Raw genomic sequence first — 26,966 nt, forward strand, 5'->3', positions numbered from 1 at the left:
ACCTCCTGCCCTGAGTTTTCATGGTGCTTTGCAGATTCTCTCCCCCAGCATCTGTGAAATGTAGCCACCTCTTGGGTGGGGCAGCAGCCGGACAGAACATAGCATGTCGAATAGCAGTGTGGGGAAGCCCATGATATAAGGTGCCAAGGGATGTCCTAGTGGAGCAGGTCGGATTTGGGGGTCTGCATGTGATCTTCCCCATCTAAGCTCTCCCTACACCCCCGGGTGACATCTTGGCCAGTTGGGGGCAGGTCTGAATCCCTGGGAGCAAATGGGGCAGTTTCTGTTCATCCTTCAAGGGAGACCCAACCTCAGGGCTGCTCCAGAGATCCATGGGACATCAGGCTGAGCTCTATGGGGGTGGGCAAGCTGCCCTGGGTGCTCAGGCTGTGGGTGTCCCCAAAATGGACTGATAACCCCTGGGGGGACAACGTGTTGGCTAATAGACGCTGGCTAGCATATGCATAGTATGCTGGTAATACTGCCCGCAATATAGGTACTCCATGTGTTTAAGCATGTATGTTATGAAGTATTAGCATAGCAGTTCTATAGCCCGGATTGGCCTGTACCTTTGTTATAACCCTGTGTGCTTATGGCAAGTCCTCCAGAACACCTTGTTGTAGCTGCAGTCAGCCTTGGCATGAGTAAATGGAAAACTGTCCGTAACAGGACAGACGATTTTATTTCCTCAGGGCAGCAAGCAAGCAACTGCCCACAGAAACCGAGGCATGTCCATGCACTGGCATGCGTGTCTCAGAACACAGGTAAGGGGGCATCATGACCTGTCTGCATGCTGGATTCAGAGCCAAAGAGAAAGGGGTGCCCTCAGTACTAGAAACAGACAAGGTACAAAAGTGATTAATTACATTCCATTTCAAACAACGTACTGGGACCTTTTCTTGGTGAACAGGGAGGGGATAAAGGGCTGGCTTTCAAGGTGTCACTTGCAGGAGCCACCTTCTGCAGAAGGTAAATGGAACAGCACTGCATGCCAGTGCATGGAACTGCTCTTCCGAGTCTGGGATTGTACAGAACGTCTGGGCCAGATTCATAAACCTGACTGACACGGGGCATTTGGTCTCTGGAGTGTATTTCATAACGAAATAATGAACCAAAGTGCTGTCAAGCAACCAATTTTCCAGTTTATCAGCACAGCAGGATGCTGGAGGGAGCGAATCTGACTCCTGCCTGGAGCAGCAGCCGCACAGATCAGACGAGGGGCCTGGTCTTGCCCAGGGCTGGATACGCTCCGCTCTCACTACAGCCAAAGGAATTTGAGGGTGCTCCAAGGTGCACCCCGTGCTCCCACACCAGCAGTAAAGGCAGGGGACGTTCCCTTTGTTGGTGAGTTTCTGCCCCATCTCACCACAGGGCTGAGCACTGGCAAGGAGCCAACTCCCAGCTGCTGTCTGTCCTCATGTCCCACTTCCCCGGCATGCCAAGAGCCTCCCTGATTGGCACCTGGTTTGCTCGCACTCAGCTGTCCCTGACACTCGACACATCTCCCCATCCCGCCTCCTTCCCAAGCGCTCCCGCTTGCCTGGGAAGGGGAAATCAATGGACAAGGGGGGCACAGGCTAAATTGCTAGGTCCAGGGAGCCAGATACCTTCTAACAAGCCTCACGTGGCGCTGGGGGGCGCGTGAGGTCAGGGAACCTGATCCCTCTGGCCAGTGGTTGGCGACACTCGGTTTATTTATTCGCTGGAGAGGAGCAGCTCTGTCTGTCAGATAACTGGCAGGCATGGAGAGATCCCTGTGGACGGCTCACACCACCCGTGCCATGTCAGTCGACTGCTAATCCCCTCTGCCCGGCACATCAGCTCAGCGCCTGAGGCCCTCCTGGACCGGCAGCCAGTCCGCTGGATTCCTCTCCCAAGCTCTGGGAGTTCTGTAAGGGCACTGCCCCGGACCGGGGAGCATGTCGGCGCTGCTGCCCTCAGCGGGGCTCCCCGGCACTGAGCGTGGAGGTAAGGAACAACAGGGTGAGCTAAGGGATGCACTCAGGGCTGGGGGACTGGGGCTGGAGCGAGAGCTCCTGGGTTTGGGGGTGCTCTCTCCAGGCTCGAGGAGCAGTGTGGGGGTGTGTGTGGAAACATCGACGGGAGCCGTCTGTGTTTCAGTGCACAGAACACTTGTCCCCACCCCTCCCGCAGGGAGGTCAAGTCACCAGCACTTTCCTTGCTGGGCCGAATTCCCTCCTGCCGGTAACGTGGAGTGTTTGGTTTGCACAGCAGAGCTCCTGCTGCCTTCGCTTGGCCGGAACCCAGTGGGTTGTCTCGAAAGCTCCCACCCCACTCTAGGAGAAGCCCAACCCCTCCAGGTTTCATTTAATGCTGATGAGGCAGGCAAGGGGGCCAAGGAAACCTGCAAAACTGCAGGTTCACTGCATAGCTTGGACCAGAGGGTGCAAATCAGCATCGCTCCATTTACACCAGCTGAAGCTCTGGCCCCTGAGGCTGAGATTTCAATGGCGCCATTAGGCCTGTGCAGACACAAAATCTGTATGGCTGTGACGACACACAACTCCTAGTGCACACTGTTAGCAAGGGGTTATGCTAGGAGACTCGTTCCTCTGCATTGAGGGTGGAGGACAGCACCGTAGGCCAGGATAATTGTGCCCACACCAGGGGCTGTACGGGTACCCACAGCACTATAAAATCCCATCCCTAATGGAAACTGTCAACTTGGTATAGGCAAGCAGAATGGCAAAGGCAAAGGCTCCCCCCAGGCCGCACTTTGCCTTTGATCCCAAAAGCTGCGGGTTCAGCATGAATCCCCCATTTCGGTGCTACTGTGATGGGCTGAGAACAGTGCTCAGGCTGGAGTCGGTCGGGAGAAAAGGCACAGGGTTAATGTCGCTCCCCCGGGAAAACCAGGCGTTATTATTAGAGAAGCTTCAACATTTTCCTTCATTTCTTTCTGGCTGAAAACGAGTCCCTTTTCTAAATGACATTCATTGTGGAACATTTTAGTTTCATTTTAGTTTTGAGGATTTTTTAAAAATTTAGGAACATATTTGGGAAAAAAATGTTTTTCGTTCTTTTGCTCATTTTGCAGCAGTCCTGGCAATTAGTAATAGTTTTAACAGAGAAATAGCAGAACACAAACTCCTTGGGAAGTTCATCCTAAGGCCCCAATTTCTGCACATTTTTCTGATCTCTGCACTTTTTTTACTTTTCTTTTCAAAGCGAGGTCTGGAAAAGGCAGGGTTTCCCTCCGGATGCCCTCCCCGAAGGCAAATGTGCTGCATAAGCCTGGAGTTCCCTTAGCGGCTGCTGGGATGCTTTCATTCTGGTTTAAACCACATTCCTCCCTCTCTAAGTCCATCACAACTCAAGCAGACAGCATGCAGATAAAAAGGCTCCACTCCTTCCAGGATCAGGGCTGGTGTGATGCTTCCCGGGGGTGTCCAGGGTTGTGGGGCACCTCGCTGTTGTTAGTTGTTGGTTGCGTGTGTTTGTTCTCTCTGCGTGCTGCATTGGCTCTGGCCAGATAGCCTGGATAGCAGGCTCCAAACACACTGCCCAATAAGACCACAAGACTTGGTTTTGTAGTGAAGGCACCCGACCAGGTTTATTGTCAGCGAAGCATGATCCTAGCTCCCCAGGTCAATGTCTGCAGTTACACTAGCACAAGTATGTTTGTTGCAATGGACACAGCTTAGTGAATGGCAGGAGTTTCCCTTCCCTGCTACTCCCTCTGACACTCCTTTTTATACCCCGACACAAACAAGTTACGTGTTGCCCCTCTGACATGGTTAGTTACCACCCTTTACCTTGTACATGTTGGTTTGCTCAAAACATCTCCATCCATCATGCTGTCATCCAGACCTGGGAGGGGGTGGGGGTGGCGTGTCCTTGTATCATCTTCAGGGAGTGTGTTTACATCATGACCCTGTATCGGGGTGTTCTTGTGGAACGTGTTTGCGTGAGTGTCCTGTGCCTAGCACGTCTCAGGAGCGTGTGTGTGTTTGCAATGCCAGCCCTGTGCTTGCCAGGTTCTGTGAGCCTGACTCCGCTCCCAGCCTGACTTCTCCTCACTTTGCTTTATATTAGCAAGACCTGACCACTACTTTAGTTCAGGCCTCAGGCCTCACACCGGGCCTCTGATACAAGGCCTCATCATGTCTCAGGCTCTCTTTCTACTATATGTCCCCACCTTTTATTTTCATGGGGAGGATATTTGCCCGTCATCCCGTCATAACGCATGGACTGAAGATGACCCAGTGGGCTAAACCCTGTTATGTGGTCACCTTACTTTACCATCCGCATATTCATGCCCCATCTGTCCCTTAGTCTACAATTCCCGCTTACGACTGGTGGACAGATTTTATTTTCCAATTGTTTTTAGTCCCTTATGGCGGGCCTGGGAATGTTGCCTCTTAAGTTGTCATGAGATAAGAGGGAAGGTCCTTTCATGGATTGAGAACTGGCTAAAAGACAAGGAACAAAGGGTAGGAATTAATGGTAAATTCTCAGAATGAAGAGGGGTAACTAGTGGTGTTCCCCAAGGATCAGTCCTAGGACCAGTCCTATTCAACTTATTCATAAATGATCTGGAGAAAGGGGTAAACAGCGAGGTGGCAAAGTTTGCAGATGATCCTAAACTGCTCAAGATAGTTAAGACCAAAGCAGACTGTGAAGAACTTCAAAAAGATCTCACAAAACTAAGTGCTTGAGCAACAAAATGGCAAATGAAATTTAATGTGAATAAATGTAAAGTAATGCACATTGGAAAAAATAACCCCAACTATACAGACAATATGATGGGGGCTAATTTAGCTACAACCAATCAAGAAAAAGATCTTGGAGTCATTGTGGATAGTTCTCTGAAGATGTCCACGCAGTGTGCAGAGGCGGTCAAAAAAGCAAACAGGATGTTAGGAATCATAAAAAAGGGGATAGAGAATAAGAAGGAGAATATATTATTGCCCTTATATAAATCCATGGTACACCCACATCCTGAATACTGCATACAGATGTGGTCTCCTCATCTCAAAAAAGATATACTGACACTAGAAAAGGTTCAGAGAAGGGCAACTAAAACGATTAGGGGTTTGGAATGGGTCCCCTATGAGGAGAGATTAAAGAGGCTAGGATTTTCAGCTTGGAAAAGAGGAGACGAAGGGGGGAGGGGAGGAGATATGATGGAGGTATATAAAATCATGAGTGCTGTGAAGAAAGTAAATAAGGAAAAGTTATTTATTTGTTCCAATAATACAAGAACTAGGGGCCACCAAATGAAATTAATAGGCAACAGGTTTAAAACATATAAAAGGAAGTTCTTCTTCATGCAGCGCACAGTCAACTTGTGGAACTCCTTGCCTGAGGAGGTTGTGAAGGCTGGGACTATAACAGCATTTAAAAGAGAACTGGATAAATTCATGGAGGTTAAGTCCATTAATGGCTATTAGCCAGGATAGGTAAGGAATGGTGTCGCTAGACTCTGTCAGAGGGCGGAGATGGATGGCAGGAGAGAGATCACTTAGGTTCACTCCCTCTGGGGCACCTGGCATTGGCCTCTGTTGGAAGACAGGATACTGGGCTAGATGGACCTTTGGTCTGAGACCCAGTATGGCCGTTTTTATGTTCTTATGTTAGGTCTGGAACTTTGACTGAGGAATATAGTTTTATGATTGAGCCTTGGGGGCACTCCCAGGTAATATATATGGACATGGTGCAGTGTATACGGTTATAGTGTGTATCTGTACATATCACACCACCTCATATTTAAGCATCACAATCCATTTTCAAGCTGGTGGTGTAGTCTGGCCCTTTTACTTTAGGGCTGCAGATAGCAACACACTCCTAACAGGAGTCTCCTCGCTGGCTGTGAGCAGACGTCAGGTTCAGCGCCTGTCCCCACCAGCCTCCGGCAGCACAAGTACAGCCTCCCAGGCCTCCCACTCTCCGTACGGGTAACGATAGGCACATCACAAACCCTGAGTCTCTTGAGCATGCCTCCAAAGTGCCCAGGCCCCAAGCTACTGCAGAACTCTCAGATCCGCTCTTCCCACAGGAACAGCACACCCCAGCTTGCAAGACTCAGCTCGGGACCCCAGCTCTACTTAACATACAGCACGGAAAGCCAGGTTTAGTGAAACCACAAATACATGTATTAGCAAAGAGCAGAGATTCAAGTGGTTGTGAGTAAGAATGTGGGAAACATAGAACACAAAATCATCACATGCTTCCTAGGGCCTAACTGACAAGACATTCCCCTGACTCCTACAGGACAGTTTACCCCAAGTGCTTTCCCCAGCATTTTCCACCACTTTGGCTGAGATCCCCCCTTCAGAAGATCAAGCGCGCTGACAGTTTATCCTCTCGGAAGGAAGGAGGGTGTACCGCCATACCCCCTAGTGATACCCCCAAATTTTCATTGTCCTTCAACTGTGGCTGGCAGTTGAAGGCCGTGAGCTTCAAAGGAAGGTTTGAAAGCTCGAAGCCTCTGGTAATTGGCTGAAACTTAATCAGTAGATGGGGCATTAACTCAGGCCAGGGCTTTATAAAGCTGTGCACAAGCGACCAGGGGCTGCTAACAGGGAGTTTTGCAAGGGAGTTGGGAAGGCGGGGGGGTCCCTTGTTCCCCTGTAGTCCCCTTAAAACCTATAATCCAAACCATATTCCAAAACCCCTTTCTTTAAACCACTCTTCCATTAACTAGGAGACAATGCAGGCAGAAGCCCAGCAGCAGAGTGGGGGCTATCCAGTTTATTGCGCTGAGTGTAGCATGTATGATTACCTGCCCTGTGGGAGGGTGGCATATGTGTGCAGTCGGTGCAAGGAGCTCCTGGCCCTCAGAGACCACGTACGGACTTTGGAGGCCCGGGTGGCAGAATTGAAGGAACTACGAGAGGCAGAGAGGTATGTTGATGAGGCTTTCCGGGACACTGTAGAATTGTTCCACCTCTGGTCAAACTGCCCCTGCACTGTTGAGGTGGAAGAGAGGCCCAGGGAAGCAGAGCAGTCAATGGGAGCAGAAGGAAACCTTCTCATAGTTGGGACCCTCCTTCCAGATGGTGCTGAGGTTGCCTCTCGCATTGAGGTTACCTCTCTGGGGGAGGGAACTCCAGTTGCTAGGAAAAGGCAGGTGTTAGTAATGGGAGTTTCGATCATTAGAAACATAGATAGCTGGGTTTGTGATGACCGAGAGAACCGTCTGGTGACTTGCCTGCCTGGTGTGAAGGTTGCGGATCTCTTGAGACATCTAGACAGACTTATGTGTAGTGCTGGGGAGGAGCCAGTGGTCGTGGTACATGTAGGTACCAATGACATAGGGAAGGGAAAGAGAGATGTCCTGGAGGCCAAATTTAGGCTGCTAGGGAAGAGACTGAAATCCAGGACCTCTATGGTGGCATTCTCAGAAATGCTCCCAGTTCAACACGCAGGGCCAGGTAGGCAAGCAGAGCTTCAGAGTCTCAATGCGTGGATGAGTTGATGGTGTAGAGAGAGGGGTTTAGATTAATTAGGAACTGAGGAAACTTTTGGGATAGGGGGAGCCTATACAGGAGAGATGGGCTCCACCTAAACCAAAGTGGAACCAGACTGCTGGCACTAAACATTAAAAAGGTTGTACAGCAGTTTTTAAACTAGGAGATGGAGGAAAGCCGACTGCTGCAGAGGAGCATGTAGATCGGACACAGACTTCTCTTAAGGGAGAGTCTGATGATAGGGAATCTCCAGGTTATAGTCAGGAACAGAGGATGGAAGAGGATAATGTAAGGGCCAGATCAGATGATAAACAGTGACATAAAAAAGAATCTGGCACCTCAGAAAAGGGCAGACAAATAAACAGGGACAAGTTTATAAAGTGCTTGTACACAAATGCTAGAAGTCTAAATAATAAGATGGGTGAACTAGAGTGCCTTGTGATAAAGGAGGAGATTGATATAATAGGCATCACAGAAACCTGGTGGACTGAGAGCAATCAATGGGACACAATCATTCCGGGGTACAAAATATATCGGAAGGACAGAAAGGCCGTGCAGGGGGAGGAGTGGCACTGTATGTGAAAGAAAATGTAGATTCAAATGAAGTACAAATCTTAAGCAAAACCACATGTTCCACAAAACTGCTATGGATAGACATGTCATGCTCTAATAAAAATATAATATTAGGGATCTATTATCGACCACCTGACCAGGACAGTAATAGTGATGATGAAATGCTAAGGGAAATTAGAGATGCTATCAAAATTAAGAACCCAATAATTGTGGGGGATTTCAATTATCCCCATATTGACTGGGAACATTTCACTTCAGGACAAAATGCAGAGATAAAATTTCTCGATACTTTAAATGACTGCTTCATGGAGCAGCTGGTACGGGAACCCACAAGGGGAGAGGTAACTCTAGATTTAATCCTGAGTGGAGTGCAGGAGTTGGTCCAGGAGGTAATTATAGCAGGACCACTTGGAAATAGTGACCATAATACAATAACATTCAACATCCCTGTGGGGGGAAGAACACCTGAACAGCCCAACACTGTGGCATTTAATTTCAAAAGAGGGAACTATACAAAAATGAGGGGATTAGTTAAACAAAAGTTAAAAGGTACAGTGACTAAAGTGAAAGCCCTGCAAGTTGCATGGGCCCTTTTTAAAGACACCATAATAAAGGCCCAACTTCAATGTATACCCCAAATTAAGAAACACAGTAAAAGACTAAAAAAGAGCCACCGTGGCTTAACAACCATCTAAAAAAATCAGTGAGAGATAAAAAGACTTCCTTTAAAAAGTGGAAGTCAAATCCTAGTGAGGCAAATAGAAAGGAGCACAAACACAACCAGCTTAAGTGCAAGAGTGTAATAAGAAAAGCCAAAGAGGAGTTTGAAGAACGGCTAGCCAAAAACTCCAAAGGTAATAACAAAATGTTTTTTAAGTACATCAGAAGCAGGAAGCCTGCTAAACAACCAGTGGGGCCCCTTCACGATCGAAATACAAAAGGAGCGCTAAGACGATAAAGTTATTGCGGAGAAACTAAATGGATTATTTGCTTCAGTCTTCACGGCTGAGGATGTTAGGGAGATTCCCAAACCTGAGCTGGCTTTTGTAGGTGATAAATCTGAGGAACTGTCACAGACTGAAGTGTCACTAGAAGAGATTTTGTAATTAATTGATAAACTCAACATTAACAAGTCACTGGGACCAGATGGCATTCACCCAAGGGTTCTGAAAGAACTCAAATGTGAAGTTGTGGAACTATTAACTAAGGTTTGTAACCCGTCCTTTAAATCGGCTTTGGTATCCAGTGACTGGAAGTTAGCTAATGTAACGCCAATATTTAAAAAGGGCTCTAGAGGTGATCCCGACAATTACAGACTGGTAAGTCTAACGTCGGTACCGGGCAAATTAGTCGAAACAATAGTTAAGAATAAAATTGTCAGACACATAGAAAAACAAACTGTGGAGCAACAGTCAACATGGTTTCTGTAAAGGGAAATCGTGTCTTACTAATCTATTAGAGTTCTTTGAAGGGGTCAACAAACATGTGGACAAGGGGGATCCAGTGGACATAGTGTACTTAGATTTCCAGAAAGCCTTTGACAAGGTCCCTTACCAAAGGCTCTTATGTAAATTAAGCTGTCATGGGATAAAAGGGAAGGTCCTGTCATGGATTGAGAACTGGTTAAAAGACAGGGAACAAAGGGTAGGAATTAATGGTAAATTCTCAGAATGGAGAGGGGTAACTAGTGGTGTTCCCCAAGGGTCAGTCCTAGGACCAATCCTATTCAATTTATTCATAAATGATCTGGAGAAAGGGGTGAACAGTGAGGTGGCAAAGTTTGCAGATGAAACTAAACTACTCAAGATAGTTAAGACCAAAGCAGATTGTGAAGAACTTCAAAAAGATCTCACAAAACTAAGTGCTTGGGCAACAAAATGGCAAATGAAATTTAATGTGGATAAATGTAAAGTAATGCACATTGGAAAAAATAACCCCAACTATACAGACAATATGATGGGGGCTAATTTAGCTACAACGAGTCAGGAAAAAGATCTTGGCGTCATCATGGATAGTTCTCTGAAGATGTCCATGCAGTGCGCAGAGGCGGTCAAAAAAGCAAACAGGATGTTAGAAATCATTAAAAAGGGGATAGAGAATAAGACTGAGAATATATTATTGCCCTTATATAAATCCATGGTACGGCTACATCTCGAATACTGTGTACAGATGTGGTCTCCTCACCTCAAAAAAGATATTCTAGCACTAGAAAAGGTTCAGAAAAGGGCAACTAAAATGATTAGGGGTTTGGAGAGGGTCCCATACGAGGAAAGCTGAAAGAGGCTAGGCCTCTTCAGCTTGGAAAAGAGGAGACTAAGGGGGGATATGATAGAAGTGCATAAAATCATGAGTGATGTGGAGAAAGTGGATAAGGAAAAGTTATTTACTTATTCCCATAATACAAGAACGAGGGGTCATCAAATGAAATTAATAGGTAGCAGGTTTAAAAAAAAAAAAAAGAAGTTCTTCACACAGAGCACAGTCAACCTGTGGAACTCCTTACCTGAGGAGGTTGTGAAGGCTGGGACTATAACAATGTTTAAAAGGGAACTGGATAAATTCATGGTGGCTAAGTCCATAAATGGCTATTAGCCAGGAAGGGTAAAGAATGGTGTTCCTAGCCTCTGTTCATCAGAGGATGGAGATGGATGGCAGGAGAGAGATCACTTGATCATTGCCTGTTGGCTTCACTCCCTCTGGGGCACCTGGCATTGGCCACTGTCGGCAGACAGATACTGGGCTAGATGGACCTTTGGTCTGACCCGGTACAGCTGTTCTTATGTTCTTATGTCCTTATGTCCTTCCCAATCGGGCTCTCCTCTGCTGGTTCACTTTTTCCTTAAATCTCTCTGCAAATTGCCTTCATTAGCCCCAGCATAGACTGCCAAAGGAGGCCTGTTCTGAGCCACATAACCCTGGATTTACATGTGAACAGATGGACAGAGAAATGTTTCTTGCCTGACAGAAAACCTGCTTTACATCTTTCTGGTGACCAGTCCTTAGTCATAGATTTGAAGAACACAATTTTTGGGTATATCCATAACTCCTTACATAACATCCATATGTACATCCTGCAGTGGGTATGATGATCAGCATGACACATGCTTTCCGTAGAGACCTTACATGATATTCTTTTGGTGAACCTAGGGATCCCTGTCCCCCCATAAAAACAATGAGGAGACCGGCAGCACTTTAAAGACTAACAGAATTATTTGGGCATAAGCTTTGCATTTGAAGAAGTGAGTTTTTTAACCATGAAAGCTTATGCCCAAATAAATCTGTTAGTCTTTAAGGTGCCACCAGACTCCTTGTTCTTTTTGTGGATACAGACTAACATGGCTACCCCCGATACTTGTCCCGCCATGTACTCCCGTGCCCACTGGCATCCAGAGGTCCCTGGGGCACAGCCCGATCCTGGTAGATCTTCCCAGAGACTGTTACACCAACTGGAAGCAGCTCCACCTGTGAGGGTTACCGGTGGTAGCATGTGTTCTCCTTGGCGGTATGAGCAAGCAGGACCACATCCTAGAAATGGAGCACGGAACCAGATGGGTATTAACAGAGACTGTATTGTTAACTGGCCCAATCCTGTTATCTCCCTTTGTGTAGAATCCTCTCCTGGAGTCAGTGACTGGTTGGCTGGAGTGAGCGTTTCAGAACTGGGACCAGTAACACTAATTGTTAGAAACTCCCCATGCAAAACCCTTGGGACAAGCCAACAAACGGGCCGATGCTGCCCCCTTCACCCTTTTCTTCTCCTTTCTCTTGGGCCCTGCCCCTCACTATAATTCTCCCTGAGGATACCTGGCTAGGCCTCCTGCTGCCAATAAGCCCTACCACAGCCCCTTGGACACAGGCAAGCAAACTCTGTAGGGTCGCTCCTCTGAACCACTTTAGTAAAGGTGCTGCCCTTTGCAGTGCCAAGTACCAGTGTTCTCGCCTGCCCAGACGGTGGTCGGAGATCCGCTCTCTAGCTGATCAAGGCATAGGTGCCAAGCTAATGTGGGTTCCCCTGGCTTCCTACTCCTCCCTGCTCTTGCCATCCACCACCCAATGCCTGCTCAAGGACATGGCCTGAGCCCTGCAGAGCCAGGCCAGGAGATGAGGGCAGCTGCACGAAGTGTGGGAGAAGTGTTCTGCCTGTGGGCATTGTGCCCAGTGCTTGCAGCCCAACACAGCCCTGTGCTGAGACCCAGCTTGGTGAGATGGAGTGTCACCCCTCTGGAGCCAGTGGGGTTGCACCTGCTGACGGTAAGGCTGGTATAAGAGAAGACATCCTGTTTGCCCAGAGATATGGCCAAGGGACCCCCAGCAGAGGCTGGGTGGACATTTCAAGCAGCACTTTGCCCATCTCCATCCTAGCCCTTTCATCTGGGGATCCCAAAGCACTCAAGCTCTCCCAGCCGACAACGGATACGTTCATTCTACACTGGCCTGGGAGATAGGGGCATCATTAGGGTTCCACCCTTGTCCTGGCTGGGCTGAAAGATTGCCTGTAGTTTGCAAGCCCCTCAGCTTGGGCTAAATTGAGAGCAAACTCACCCCCACACTAGGCTTCTCAGAGGGGGATAGCTTTCTGCAGTGGGCAACTCTGCCATGTTTGCTTTGAGGATCATTTGAGCCCTAGACTTGGGATGGGAGAGTAACAAATCCCACAAAGAAAGCCACAGACAATCCAAGCCCTGTGATTTGCTAGATTATCATCAGCCATTTCACAACTGGGGAAACTGAGGCACAGAGAAGGGCAGGGACATGCCTGAGGTCATGGAGTGAGGCAGTAGCAGAACTGCAGACAGAACCCAGGAATTCTGAATCACAGGGTGCTGAGGTGGGCCTACAATCCCGATTCCCAGGACCCTGTTTCCACGAGAAAATCTGGCCTTCCTAAGCGTCATGCTCCTGTACCAGATGTGGACTGGCTACAGAGCTTGCTTATAAACCCCACCTGTGTTCATCATAAAATCCTTTGATTCACTGAATTCACATGAATCTGCAGCTAGGCTCTTCCAAAGTCTCTCCAGTAGAGGTGTCCGTACACTGCATAGTACAGTATTGTCTCTTAAGTGGAGTTGTACTGGATGTCCTTTCAAAAGTCCAATATCATGAAATCCTCTCTCAAGTTCTTCCACCTTTCTCACTAGGCCCATCATGGAGTCCATGCTGTGGCTCTCAGAAGGCTGTTGGTCTGTGGTTCCTTGATCATATACACTCTGAATTCATAGTTTTTGTCTTTGTAGGTTGTTTCTGTGATCAACTAGTCCATGCAATTCAGAATCCCTCCAGGGCAAGTCAGGGCTGTGTTAGGTGACTTCAGCTCTGGGAGTTGACTGTGACATCAACTCCTGAATCAGTTTTAAAGTCAATAGTCTTGCCATCGTTATTCAATTTCACTCTCCAGGCAGGCTCTATGGCATCACCAGAGACAAATCCCAGAAATAATGGCTCTTGATTGTCTGTAATATGAATCAACTCTGTGACTGCTTTCACACAGCAAACAACTACAAAATGTCCATGTTTCATGTATTTATTACACTGTTTGCCTCTGGCTGAACATGTATCATCTCTTGGGATATAACTTTTTCCACACCTTGTGCATGTAGGCTGGAATTGGTCCCTCTTAGCCTGGAAGTTCTCCCTCCTTGCCTCAGGGGTTTTATGATCTTGACTTTTAACATTCAAGTGTCTGTTTGTAGTTTTTCAGCTAATTTCAGATTTTTCAAGTTGCTCCTGCCCTTTGTTCTGTTTGACTAATTCTGACTGCTTTGCTACCGGCATAGTTGTATGTAGGGTTAAATCTCTCTTCAACTGTAACTGCTGTGAAATACCCAGCCTGTCAACAATATTTTCATGTTTTGCATCCCCAGAATCACAGTTTTCAGCCAATGTATGCAGAGCTCTTATAAAACATTCAACATTTCCCCCTCATTCTTGAATTCTCTGATGAAAACATGCACATTCACAAACCCCATTTATATGAGGTATAAATTATGCATCATACATAGCCAGAACCTTTTCACAGTCATCTTTGTGACTTGTGTCCTCAGTAAAGTCAAACCATTTAAAGATAGGGTCTGCCTGCTTCCCCATAGCATATATTAAAGACGATATCTCTATATCCAGTTTCTTTGTGGAGTTGAATAGCAGTGCTAAATCTTGCAAAACATTGTTTCCTGTCTGTCTCTTCTGAAGGTTTGTTGGAGTTGATATTCTTGGGGGCACTGCAGAGGGGCGGTGAAGGCATGCTGATAAGATCCTGCAACCTTTGCTGCTTTGTTCCTTCTGTTTGCAACCTTTTTTGCTGTATTCCTGCTATTTCTGTTCTTAGTTTACTCCTGACACCATGTCATAGTCCTGTACCAGATATGGACTGGCTACAGAGCTTGCTTGTACACACTACATGTGTTCATCATAAGATCCTTTAATGCTCTGCCAGGCATGTCTGAGGTTCATTTAAATGAGGTCTTTTACGCACATTGCCACCTAGTGGTTGAACAGTATAACACAGTTTAGCATTCTACTACACTAGGAGCCTTTGCACATGTGAGCATCCTGCCTGCAGGACGGCTGGCTCACCTGCACTGTCACTCAGCCGGAGAAGGGCCACTTCATGGCTTCAAACCACCCTCATCCTGGAGGAAGGAAATGATCAGTCTGTGGAGCATGTGGGGAAGCCAGTAGGTTAAGAGCTGGAGGAAACCCCAAGTCCCTGCAAAGCTAGATCCATCCATTCTATTGGTAGGGAATCTCTTTCTCTGTCTAGATTAATAGCATTTAAGGCCAGCAGGTGCAGTGACCCAGCTAGGCTCGGCGGTGCTAACAGGGAGGCAAGGCAGAGGCAAACCAAGACAAAAGGGGTGATTTTAAAGTTGTCGAACTTTTTAAGGGAAAACCCCCAAATTGTATGAGGAGGATAAATAATGTAGGACATTCCCAACGACTTACTACATAAAATAATAAACTCTCAGTTACCAACTCAGTAACCTTTGACTGAGCAGCTAGTGCCAAACACACTGGTACTAACAAACAAGAGATTACTCAACAAAATAGACTGTATCACTTCAGAGAAGAATCAGCTTTTCCCCTCCTTGGCCGTAGCTCCAGTGCCACTCTTGCCATCCTGCTCTTTGCTTCTCTTCGCCTTGACATGCTCCTTAGATTCGAAGGTCCTGGGGTTGTACCTCTTTGCAGTGAGTTCATCCATGAGCAGGGCTTTGTCATCTGCTGCGCGCTCGTTTGTCCACTAGGCACCTTTGGTCTGTCAATAGCTGTTCAAACGTCGTTCTCTCTGTTCATGGACTTAGGTCCTCTCTGGGTGGGCATCTTTTTTACTGGTTTTAGGACCTGTTTATATCTAACAGCTTTTTGATCAATTTCCTTTTTCACCAGTTTCAGGGTTTTTCCTGGATATTCTCCCCGGTGAGTCTGTAGATTTTATTTTCTTCTACTTCCTTTCTCTCACCGTGTCTGCTCACATGTCCAGGTCTGTTTTTTTCTGCTTCTCCTGACCTGAAACTTTCCCTATTTTCCTTCTTTCCTCCTTTTCACTTCCCATGCCCTACTCTAGTCTCCTGCTCGTCTTTATTTGATCACCTCACCTCCAATCCACACTCTGGTTCATCCACTAGCTCATCAGTTTGATTCTTCGCCCCCTCTTCAGCTCAAGCTGCCCTCACTGGCCGTCTCTCTCCTCAGGACAGCACACTGGTGCTGCTGCATCACCGCTGCAGCAGGTGCCAGTGCCAGGGTGAGGCTTGCTCCAAAGGGACCATTAAATCATCCAGTCTGCCCCCATATAGCACAGGCCAGACAATGTCCCCCTGCACTCAGCCCAATGACATGTGTTTGACTGACACATCTTGCAGAAAGGCAGCCAGGCTTCCATTAGGAGCTGGAGTTCATTCCCTCTCACTCTTAACAATTGGTGCTTTTTCTAATTGGAATGTGTCTGGCTTCAGCTTCCACCCACTGGGTCTTGCTCTGCCTTTCTCAGCTGAACGAAAGAGCCTTTTAGTGCCTGGTATTTCCTCCCCATCTACATATACGCTGTCAGGGGTGGCAGGTTATACGGGCTCAAAGTGCTCGAGCACCAGGAATATTCAAGGCTGAGGGCTGTGCTCCGCCAATATTTGGAGCTGGGTTTCTCTCCTGGCCCTGTCTGGAGCAGGCCCTGCCCCCACCCTCCCCCCGCCTTGGAGCTTCCCTACCTGAATTAAAACAAACAGCCTGTGCCTCTCTCCCTTCCTTGTGCTGCCTGCTGCTTCTGCCTAAGGCTATAGAGATCAGCAGCCGGCAGCCTGTTGGAGCACCTCAGGAGGGGGAGGGGGAGAGAGAAGGGGGGAGGAGGCACGCATGTGCTTGGGAGCTCTCTCCCCCCCCCCCCCCGGCACCCACCTGGAACAGACGCCAAGGAGGATTCCGGCCAGGAGGTGGACATCTGGGGTGGACCTCACTCACCTGAGCAGCTGCTGGGGCTTCGGGGAGGTCTGACCCTGTGATCCACCCCCTCCCCCTCTAGCCCCCACTCCTGCCTGATGCTGGGCAAGGGGCAGCCCCAGCCCCAGTGAGACAAGGGTGAGGGGCAGCAGGCTGCAGCAGGGGAGGAAGGAAGCCACATGTGCTGGCAGTTCCCCCTGCCCCTCAGCCCCCACCCATCCACCCACCACAGGTGAGATGGGGGAGGGGAGCGTCCTAGACCTGAGCAGTTGGGGCTTGGGTGAATTTTGTGACACCCTACTCCCCCCCAGCCACCACCCTGCAGTCCTCACTCCTGCCCCATGCTGGGCAAGGGGAAGTCCCATCCCCCATCCCCAGTGAGGCTATGGTGAGGGGCAGCAGCAGGGGAGGCCACACATGATGGCAACCCCCCCCCTCCCGGTACCCACCATAGGGGAGGCGAGTGGACTTTTTGGACCTGAGAGTCCCTAGGAGCATGGGCAGTGACCATGGTGCAGAGTGAGTGTGCTGCCGGGTGGGGGAGGGAAGAGATAAGGGGTCCCTCCCCTGGAGCTTGCTACTGCCAGTAAGGGGGGGGAGTCCTCTCTGGCCCTAGCCCCAGGCAGCCTGTCTGCACTCCAAGTTCCTTATCCCCAGCCCTGCCCCACCCCAGAGCCTGCGCCCCCAGCACCCCAACCCTGAGCACCCTCCTGCACTGTGAACCCCTCATCCCCTGCCCCACCCCAGAGCCCTCACTTGAGGGGAAAAATGTGCAACTTAAATTTGGTGGTCAGTTTGGAGTATCATCATTGTGTTTAGCACAATACTTGATTATTTTACACCCTTTAAAGTATATAGTCATATACAGGTGTTATAAAGTGGGAATGTTCTTAATGTTTTCTCTGAATACTGTGTGAGTGCCTCAGTTTCCCCTATGCATTTCTCAAGGCTCTAGATGGTGGGATAAGGGTGTGTGATTGTTGTAGAGCCCTTGAGTGCCAGTGTGATGCCATCTGCACAGAGAATGGCCGAAACCCTGTCTCTGGGCAGCTGATGGCCTGGGCTGCCCTCCTGCAAGGTACCAACTGAAGGAGTTGGAGAACAAAGAGATCAGGTCACCTCCTAATGCCTGGAAAAGAGACAAGCCAGAGGAGAGAGTGTCAGTGCCTGTGCGGACTTCCAGGCAGCGCATGGTGTGGAAGGGGATGCTGGGATGCTTTGGAACTACTCCATACAAAGCCAGTCAGGACTCTGGGGGAGCGTCCTCTCTCTGAGCATACTGTCTCCAGGGCAAGAAGCTTACACCTTCCTGGGTCTGACCTCAGAGCATTCAACATGCCCTTCCACACTGTGCGCTTTCCGCAGCGAGTCTGCCCAGGCAGGTCCTGGGGCAACCAGAGGTCCCTGCACCCAACTCTGCAGTCAGACGTGACTCTCAGCCAGCCGGGAAAACAGAAGGTTTATTAGATGACAGGATCACAGTCTAAAACAGAGCTTGTAGGTACAGAAAACAGGACCCCTCAGTCAGGTCCATCTTGGAGGGTGGGGAGCCTAGACCCAAGTTCTGGGCCTCTCCCCATTTCCCCAGCCAGCTCCAGACTGACACTCCCTCCTCTAGCCTTTGTGTCTCTTCTGGACAAGGAGGCCACCTGATCTCTTTGTCCCCAACGCCTTCAGTTGGCACCTTGCAGGGGAAACTGAGGCACCCACACAGTATTCAGAGAAAACATTAAGAACATTCCCACTTTGTCACAACAGGTGCAACAACAGGTGCAACAAAATATAATACCGTATATTGAAGCAGGCAAGTGCTGCTTCTGACTTTCCACTTTTAATTGACCCTTGTAATCTTGTGGTGCCGATGCTTTGTAGCTTCATTTTATATCGGCTTACAGGGCAGGAGCGGGTGGGAGGGCACCACCATTTTGGGCACCACCAAAAATTATATAAACCTGCCATCTACATACGCTGTAATCAAGTCACCTCTCAATCTTCTTTTTGATACAATTCTTCCATCCCTGCAGTGTTCGATTTTGAAGCTGCTGGCTTCCAAGCTCTTCTGCCCTGTGTCCTCTGCGTTAGAGAGCTGGCCATGGGGTTGTGGTTAAAACTAGGGCTGTCAAACGATTTTAAAAAGGAATCCCAATTAATTGCAAACTTAAAAAAACAGTCACAGTTAATCACAGTTTTAATCGCACTGTTAAACAATAGCAGAACATCAATTCCAATTCAGCATGGAACACGTCTTCTGGAATGGGGATCGAAGCATGACAGGGCATGCGAATGTTTAGCATATCTGGCTCGTAAATACCTTGCAACAACGGCTATAACAGTGCCATGCGAAGGCCTGTTCTGACTTTCAGGTGACATTGTAACTAAGAAGTGGGCAGCATTATCTCCCATAAATGTAAACAAACTAGTTTGTCTGAGCAATTGGCTGAACAAGAAGTAGGACTGAGTGGACTTGCAGACTCTAAAGTTTTAAGGTGTTTTGTTTTTGAGTGCAACTATGTAAAAAAATAATAATTCTACATTTGTAAGTTGCAGGGTCACGATAAAGAGATTGCACTACAATACTTGCATGAGGTGAATTGAAAAATACCATATCTTTTTTTTTACTGTGCAAATGTTTATAATTAATATAAAGTGAATGCTACACACTTTGCATCCTCTGTTGTAATTGAAATCAATATATTTGAAAAGGTAGAAAAACATCCCAAAATATTAATAATCCATTTCAATTGGTGTCATATTTTTGTTTAACAGTGATATGAAAACCGCTATTAATCATGACTATGTTTTTAATCTAGTTAATTGGTTTTGCGTTAATTGCTTGAGGTAACTGCGATTAATTGACAGACCTGGCTATAACTTCTTTCCGAGGTGTGTGTGTGTGCCTGCCCCTGCCTCTGGGAGTGGGAGGTTGACCCAGCAGAAGGCTCAACCCAGCTCTCAGACTCATTCCATAACCACAAGCCCTGCCCTCTTCTCCGAAGCCTCTGCTGGCCTGAGTGAGCCCTGCTGTCATGGCAGAGAAGGACACTCCAGTGCTGTATGTGCTAATGGAACTCAGGGATGCGTGACACGTCCCCTGTGGGCCCATCCTCAGGGGCCTGGGGTCTGTGACAGCACCCCAGGCTCCTTGGCTCATGCTGCAGGGCCTCCTGTGTTTAGCTTTGGGCTCGCCCACATGGTGATTCTCCCACTGAACCCCTTCTCCCTCTGGCTTTCTGCAGCAGAGAATGGAGAGAACTCGCGGTACAAGTCATCCGGCTCCAGCGGCGAAGAGGAGCTGAACCCGGGCAAGAAGAAGCTGAGGAGGCAAAGGACTCACTTCACCAGCCAGCAGCTGCAGGAGCTGGAGGCCACCTTCCAGCGCAACCGCTACCCAGACATGAGCACCAGAGAGAAGATCGCAGGCTGGACCAACCTGGCGGAACCCAGGATCAGGGTAAGCAGGCGCCTCCTCAGATACTCCAGCAGGGGGCAGTCCAGGCCTGATGGGCTGAAATGGCTCAGCCTACGGTCTGCCTTCCCCTCCAAATGTAGCTTTTACAGAGCAGGGCCTTCAGATGAGTGGGGTTTGTGTGAGAGCCTCCAGAGTAGCGTGGCAGCACAGAATTCCAGTCATATGCTGAAGGAGTTGCTCCATTAGCTGGTAGCCGTAGTAGACCATTGTCCTCTGGGAGGTCCTCCACTACAGAAGCATACAGTGCACATTGTGCCAGTATGTTACAAGTGCTAACAGCAGGGCCAGGAACCCTTTGCTGTACAGGCCTGGTAACAGTGGGAAGAGGACATCTCTCAGCAACTCCTGTCGAGTCAGGAAGCAATTCCTATCCATGTCTCCGGGGGCTCGAGTGGAATGCAGGGGCAGCCCTTTGACTCCTGCCATGCTGCCATAATCCCTCTGGTGCCACAGATCTTGGGCTTTCCCAGCCCTGTGTGCAGCTTGGAGGGCTTGCATGGGCAGAGACTGGCAAAGCTCATCACAGGGGCTGAGTGAGTCTGTGGGTTCGGGACAGACCCCCGTACTGGGGCATAGGAATTCGTCACAGAGGGAGACAAAACTGTCTGGGTCATTCCAGGTGCTGGGGTGACTATGGCTGCTGTTTACGGCCAGATTCAGACCTGGTGTGAGCCGGTGCAGCTCCACTGAGCTCAGAAAGTTGGTACCAGATTGGATGGGGCCACACAGTGCTGCGAAGATGCCAGCTAGGCATCCCTAGAGCCTTATTCACCGAGCAGGGACCATGTCTGCAATGCCCGGGCAAGCCCCATGCTTGTACTGGAGACAGGGATTCAGCCTCCAGGGGTCATTTAGTCCCTGGTCCCTCTGCTAACTGGGGAAGGAGGGTGCTTTGGGGGATCTGGGCTCACCTGCTAGCAGCTGGGCCGAGTCCCACCAAACAGCCCCCAGCTGGGGATGCCCGTGAGTCTGTCCTGGCTGAGGCAGGGACGGCACAAGCTGCTGAGAAGTGGGAGGCAGGTTGACTAGCTGCAATGCTGGCTGCTGTGACACTGAGCTCAAAGCAGGTTTTTCTCCCCTCGCCACTCTCTCTCTCTGAAGGTCTGGTTTAAGAACCGCAGAGCCAAGTGGCGGAAGAAGGAGCGGCACCTGCAGACCGAGCTGTGCAAGGGGGGCTTTGGCCCCCAGCTGAATGCTCTGCCCAGGGGCCCGTATGAAGACCTCTGCCCCAGCTACACCTACAACAGCTGGGCCCCCAAGGACTTCCAGGCCAGCCCCCTCCCCGGCAAAGGCTTCCAGCTCTTCAGTGCAATGGATTTCAATTCCTTCTCCCCACAAGCCATGTTCCCGGGGGTGTCAACAGCCTCCATGCCCAGGATCCCGGCCCTGGAGAACTTCAACAGCCTGGCTGGCCCTGCCAGGTCTCCCACCCCCACTTGTGGACCTGAAGCTTTGCCTTACATGTCCAGGGACCCCTGCAACGCAAGCCTGGCAGGGGTGAGACTCCAGGCAAAGCAGCCCCAGCCCCTTGGCCTCGAGGTCCTGCCACGCCCAGCCACAAGCCCCAGCTCCTGCCAGTACACACTGGACAGGCCCATATGAAGGGGACCCCAGAGCACCGGTACCAGCCTCCTCTCCAGACCATACAGAGGGGTGGAGGGTTCTCTCACCAAGGACAGTGTGGAGGGAGGGGGGTTCCCCAGTTCTGGGACAGTGCCCTCCACCGCACCAGAGCTGCCCTCAAAGCCCATGCACCCCACCTCCCTCTGCCAGTGCCTAGCTCAGGGAGCCCAGGGAGTGCCAAAGGCTATGAGCAGCCCCAAAGATTGTGGCTTAGCTCAAGACCTGTAGATCTGGCCCCAGGCAAAGCTCACTGCAGGCAAAGTGTAGCAATTTGGGTTAAATTACTGCAGAAAGCACCATATCAGATCCCAAACAAGTAACAGACTCTTGGGAGACAAAGCCCCCTGTGAGAGGAGTGGAGGAGACCTGGAGAGGCCTGGACGCAGGGCTATGGGACTAGCCTGCTCAGCAGGCACAGGGTAGGGCATGAAGCTGTCTGACTGAGTTCTGCACTTGGTGGCATTATGATCTCCAGCTCTTGCCAATGAAACAGAGACTCTGGACTCAGGCTGTGGCTAGAGCAGGGAGCTTGGCGAATTCCATTCCTCGCGCTGGAAGGGAGTGCCAGAGGGTGAGCTGAGGAGCAGGGATGGTGTGTCTGGACTCCAGCGGATAGACCAGGAGCCCTGGATTCTATTTCCAACACTAGCATTTCCTTACCATGTGACGATGAGCAAATCCCGTCCCCGCCCTGCACCTCAGTTTCCTTGCCTGTAAAATGTTGGTAATGGTGCTGACCAGCCTCACCAGAGGACTAATTCATGCTTGTAACATGCTTTGGGATCCTTGGGAGGAAGGTGTAATATTGTCGGTGCAGATGACATCAGAATTGGGGGAGGGGTAAATCTCGCTGAGGACAGTCACTGATACAGAGTGATCTGGATAGCTTGGCAAGCTGGGTGCGAGCAAACCAGATGCAGGGAAGTTCTCTGGCCTGTGTTATGCAGGAGGACAAGCAGACTCACTAGATACTCACAGCAGTTCCTTCTCCTCTTAAAATCTTAGAATTTAGGTGCAAACTATTCTTTGGCCTTGTAAAGTCGGTGCAAGCCTGCTTTCAGATCTGAGCCAGAGTTTGTACAGGATCTGGCCACATCACCATTATGATATCAATTCATGTCCCATCCTCCTGAGAGCGGAACAGACTGGTCTGCCTTTTCCAATTCCAACTCCCAGGAGACCCCCCAGGACTCCTTGGTGCATGGCTCACCATAGCTGAATTCCTCTCATTTCAGGACTTACTGCCATGGGATTTTGGGGCATGCTCAAATAGTTCCCCTGTATCTCCCCCTCTCTCAAAAGCCCACATACGCATCAGTGCCCCCTCCAGAGCCCACGAGCTCTGCCTTGTGAGCAGCCAAGTGACAGGGTGCTCTCCAGCAATGGCTGTAGGAAACAGGGATGGAACTTGAACACATCCCGCTCACCCTGCCTGGGGCCCTGGCTAGCCAGTTTTCACCTCATTTCTCTGGAAAGTGGTAGGGGATAGTGTTTAAGACCCAGGGCTGGGAATTGAGGGTACAGCTGCACTGCAAAAACCCAGCGGCAACAAGTCTCAGAGCCTGGGCCTACGGACTGGGACTCACACTTGGGGCTGAAAATAGCGGGTAGAGGTTACTGTTTGTGCTCTGAAACCTAGCCGGAGGAGGTGTCAGACCCCAAGCACCAAGCACTAAGTGGGAACGTTTACACAGCTCGTGTTAAAAAAGGCTCCAGAGGCAATCCTGGCCATTACAGGCTGGTAAGCTTAACTTCACTACTGGGCAAACTGGTTGAAACTATATTAAAGAACACAATTATCAGACACATAACTGAACATGATTTGAGGAGGAAGCACCAAAATGTTTTTGTAAAGGGAAATCATGCCTCACCAATCTACTAGAATGTTTTGAGGGCGTCAACAAGCATGTGGACAAGGGGGATCCAGTGGATATAGTGTGGTTAGATTTTCAGAAAGCCTTTGACAAGGTCCCTCACCCAAGACTCTTAAGCAAAGTAAGCTGTAATGGGATAAGAGGGAAAGTCCTCTCATGGATCAGTAACTGGTTAAAAGACAGGAAACAAAGGGTAGGAATAAATGGTCATTTTTCAGAATGGAGAGAGGTAAATAGTGGTGTCCTCCATGGGGCTGTACAGGGACCAGTGTTGTTCAACATATTCATAAATGATCTGGAAAAGGGGGTAAACAAGTGAGGTGTCTTTTAACCCTGTTATAGTCTTGGCCTTCACAACATCCTCTGGCAAGGAGTTCCACAGGTTGACTGTGCATTGAGTGAAGAAGACTTTCTTATGTTCATTTTAAAGGTTTTCAACTGCTCCCTCTTAATTTCATTTGGTGCCCCCTAGTTCTTGTGTTATGAGAAGGAGTAAATAACACTTCCTGATTTACTGTCTCCACACCAGTTATGATTTTACAGACCTCTGTCATATTCCCCCTTAGTTGTCTCTTTTCCAAGCTGAAAAGTCCCAGTCTTATTAATCTCTCCTCATATGGAAACTGTTCCATATTCCTAATCATTTTTGTTGCCCTCTTCTGAACCATTTCCAATTCCAATATATCTTTTTTGAGATGGGGTGACCTCATCTGCACACAGTATTCAAGATGTGAGCATATCACAGAAAAAATTAATGAGTGCTTAGCACCCACCACCAGCCAGCTCCCCCCACCACAGGCACCAGCTTCCTCCTTTTCCCGGGAGAGCTCAATGCCCGGCCCCACCCCTATTCCACCTCCTCCTCTAACCCCCTCCACTCCATCTCTTCCCTCAACCCCCGCCCTCGCCCCGCCTCTTCCTGCACCTGCTCTGCCCCTGTCCCACCTCTTCCCACCCAGTTCCACCCCTCCCCTGAGCATGTCCCATCCCCATCCCAGGCCCCGCCCCTACTCCACCCCTTCCCCCAAGCCCTCACCTCCACCCCGCCTCTTCCTGTCCCAACTCCACCTCAGGCCCTGCCCCCACCCCACCCATCCCCCCAAGTCCCCATACCTGCTCTGCCTCATCCCCACCTCTTCCCACTTCAGTTCCACCCCCTCCCCCGGTCCTTGTCCTCCCTCCCAGTGCCTCCTGCATGCCACAGAACAGCTAATCCATGGTGGTCAGGAGGCACTGGGAAGAAGGAATTGATCAATGGGGCTGCTGGTGGCGGGAAGTGCTGGAGGGGGAGGGAGAGGGCAGGGAGATTCGCTGCTGTTGGGTGCTAAGCACTCACTAATTTTTTTCCATGGGCTGGAACACCCACAGAGTCAGCGCCTATGGTAATCAAACCTTGGATTGGTTGTTGGAGAAAATGTGTATTTTACTAGTCCCTGGAGGGCGGAACGCAAGTTGCTACTTTCTGATCTGAGGGCAGATGAATGTGGTCTTTCCCAAGACGCACAGCATGGGGGTTTGGACCAGACAGCGCAGGTACCTGGACGGCTGAAGGAAAAGGAACACGTGCACTGCTAGAATTGCCAACATGTGGATTCTGGGCAATTCCTGGGTCATGAGGTTGCATGAGGTTTGTGAGAGAGCAAGGAATACACCGTGACATGGGGATTGCTGACTGTTTTACCTGTTCGGCAGCAGCTCACTGGTGACTTAAGAGGTTGCGATCTCCCAGACGCTGCATTGAGTCGCTTGGGCAGAAATGATCAGCGTCTTATTCCTGATGAAAAATGTAGGAGAGCAGATTTGGCTGGCAAAATCTGAGATGCGTGTCTAGGAGCTGTGACAGTTTTCTCTAATTTGAACGAATGTCTGAATAATTGCTACAGTGACAATATGAAACCAATTAGTAAATGTTGGAAGAACATTAATTGGGATACTGTACCGTACTGTATGGCATAGAAACATTACAAGCTCTGACACCTCTGTTTCTCAGATATGGGGTACGTCTATTGGACAGGGGTCAGCGTAAAACTCAGTATTTTGGAACCGACAGCCTGTTTGTGATTTCTCTTGCCAGCCCTGCTACAAACTTCACCCTTCAACCGTTCTGAACTCCCACCAGGAACACCATTCCCCTGTAACACAGTTGTGCTTTGCTCCATGCACTGTCTGGGAGTTGGATTATAGCAGGGGGGAAGTCATGGCAGTATAAACCTTTGTATATCACGGAGTGAAGACTTCAGAGAGATGCATTCCCTGCGAGCAGTGGGGCAGACTCAGGTACAGTAGTGGGAGGGGCAAAGGGCCAGGCTGGAGGGAGAAATGCAGCGAATGGGTCAGGAGCATGGGTAGGAAGGTGGGCCAAAGCAGAGCATGAAGACCTTTGCAGAAGAGAACCCTATGTCTCTGTCAGGGATGCTCCAGCTCAGGCCCCTCAGCAGTCAGGGAAGGCAGGAGGAAGGAGTTCCTTTGCCTGCAGTAACTCTGCCATCCACACATCCTCTGCCACAGAAGCAGCAGCAAGCCCGTTGGTCTGTGTACCAGGACGCTACTGGAGCCAGCAGACAGGTGGGAGTTAACTGCCTAGGAATGAAGTGCCCTCTGAACAGAGAGGTAACAGGCTGACAGTAAATGGGTAAGGACAGGAGGGTTTGGGATCATTGTAGAGTTCAGAGACAACTCATTTAATCAAAGGAACGGGCAAAAAGTGTCAAAGGGCAGGGAGAGAAAAGGAGAGCAAGATGGAGATGGAGGGCTGTGCCACCTGGGTGATACTGATAGCTCTGCTAGGATGCCACAAGCCAGACATTCAGCCCCAGCCGCTTTTCTACTGCTGGGCTCCCCACCAGTGTTCCCACACATGTGCGGAATGAATTGTGTTATGTGCACCAATATGAAAGTGATGTGTGGCGGCTCCGGCTGGGGCCAGGGATGAGGGGCTTAGGGCTGGGGTAGAAGGTTGGGGTGAGGTGTTGAGGGCTCCAGCTGGGGAGGCGGGTTCTGGGGTGGGGTCAGGGAGGATGGGTTTGGGGTGCAGGCTGCCCTGGGGCTACAGCAAGGAGAGAGGACTCCCCCCAGACCTCTCGTCACAGCAGGTCCGGGCCAGGACTGGGCTGGGGCCTGCGGGGAGAGGCACATCTTCCCCGGCTGCGGCAGGCATCTCCCCCTGCCACAGCCTGAATGCCCGTGCAGAGCTTAATAGGCTGCTGCGTGGCTGCACAGCCATGCAGCTTAGAGGGAATTTAGCTCCCTGCACACAGCTCTGATGATGCCCCACAATCTTAACCCACTTCTATTCCAGTGTGGGGCTCCCCAGCTCTGACAATGTCCCCAAGCCCAACCTGCAGCCCCTCTTCTAATCCAGTCCTGGGCTCCCTACACAGCTCTGCTGATGGATCTCTTAAAACGAGCAACTGCCAAAATGAGGATTATTTCTCCTGGGGAGGGGATAAACTGGCATTTAGGGTCACAAAGGGCCTAACGAGAAGTGACCAGCTCCTTCTTGTATTGCTGTAGCAGAACTCAGGCCATCTCATATAATTAAAGGGCAGTACATTCAGAGGA

General features: G+C 49.7%; 1 protein-coding gene across 1 annotated transcript; it reads left to right on the forward strand.

The window, feature by feature from the left end:
- The first annotated feature begins 1,895 nt into the window (after positions 1-1,895).
- Positions 1,896-23,276, forward strand: LOC115645111 (pituitary homeobox 2-like). The gene is made up of 3 exons (XM_030549512.1): positions 1,896-1,968; positions 19,676-19,890; positions 21,010-23,276. The coding sequence occupies exons 1-3, from the start codon at positions 1,920-1,922 to the stop codon at positions 21,508-21,510; spliced, it is 765 nt and encodes a 254-aa protein (XP_030405372.1). The 5' UTR covers positions 1,896-1,919; the 3' UTR covers positions 21,511-23,276.
- Positions 23,277-26,966: the final 3,690 nt, after the last annotated feature.

The sequence above is a fragment of the Gopherus evgoodei genome, chromosome 2 (genome assembly GCF_007399415.2).
Source record: "Gopherus evgoodei ecotype Sinaloan lineage chromosome 2, rGopEvg1_v1.p, whole genome shotgun sequence".
NCBI classification, from domain to species: domain Eukaryota; kingdom Metazoa; phylum Chordata; order Testudines; family Testudinidae; genus Gopherus; species Gopherus evgoodei.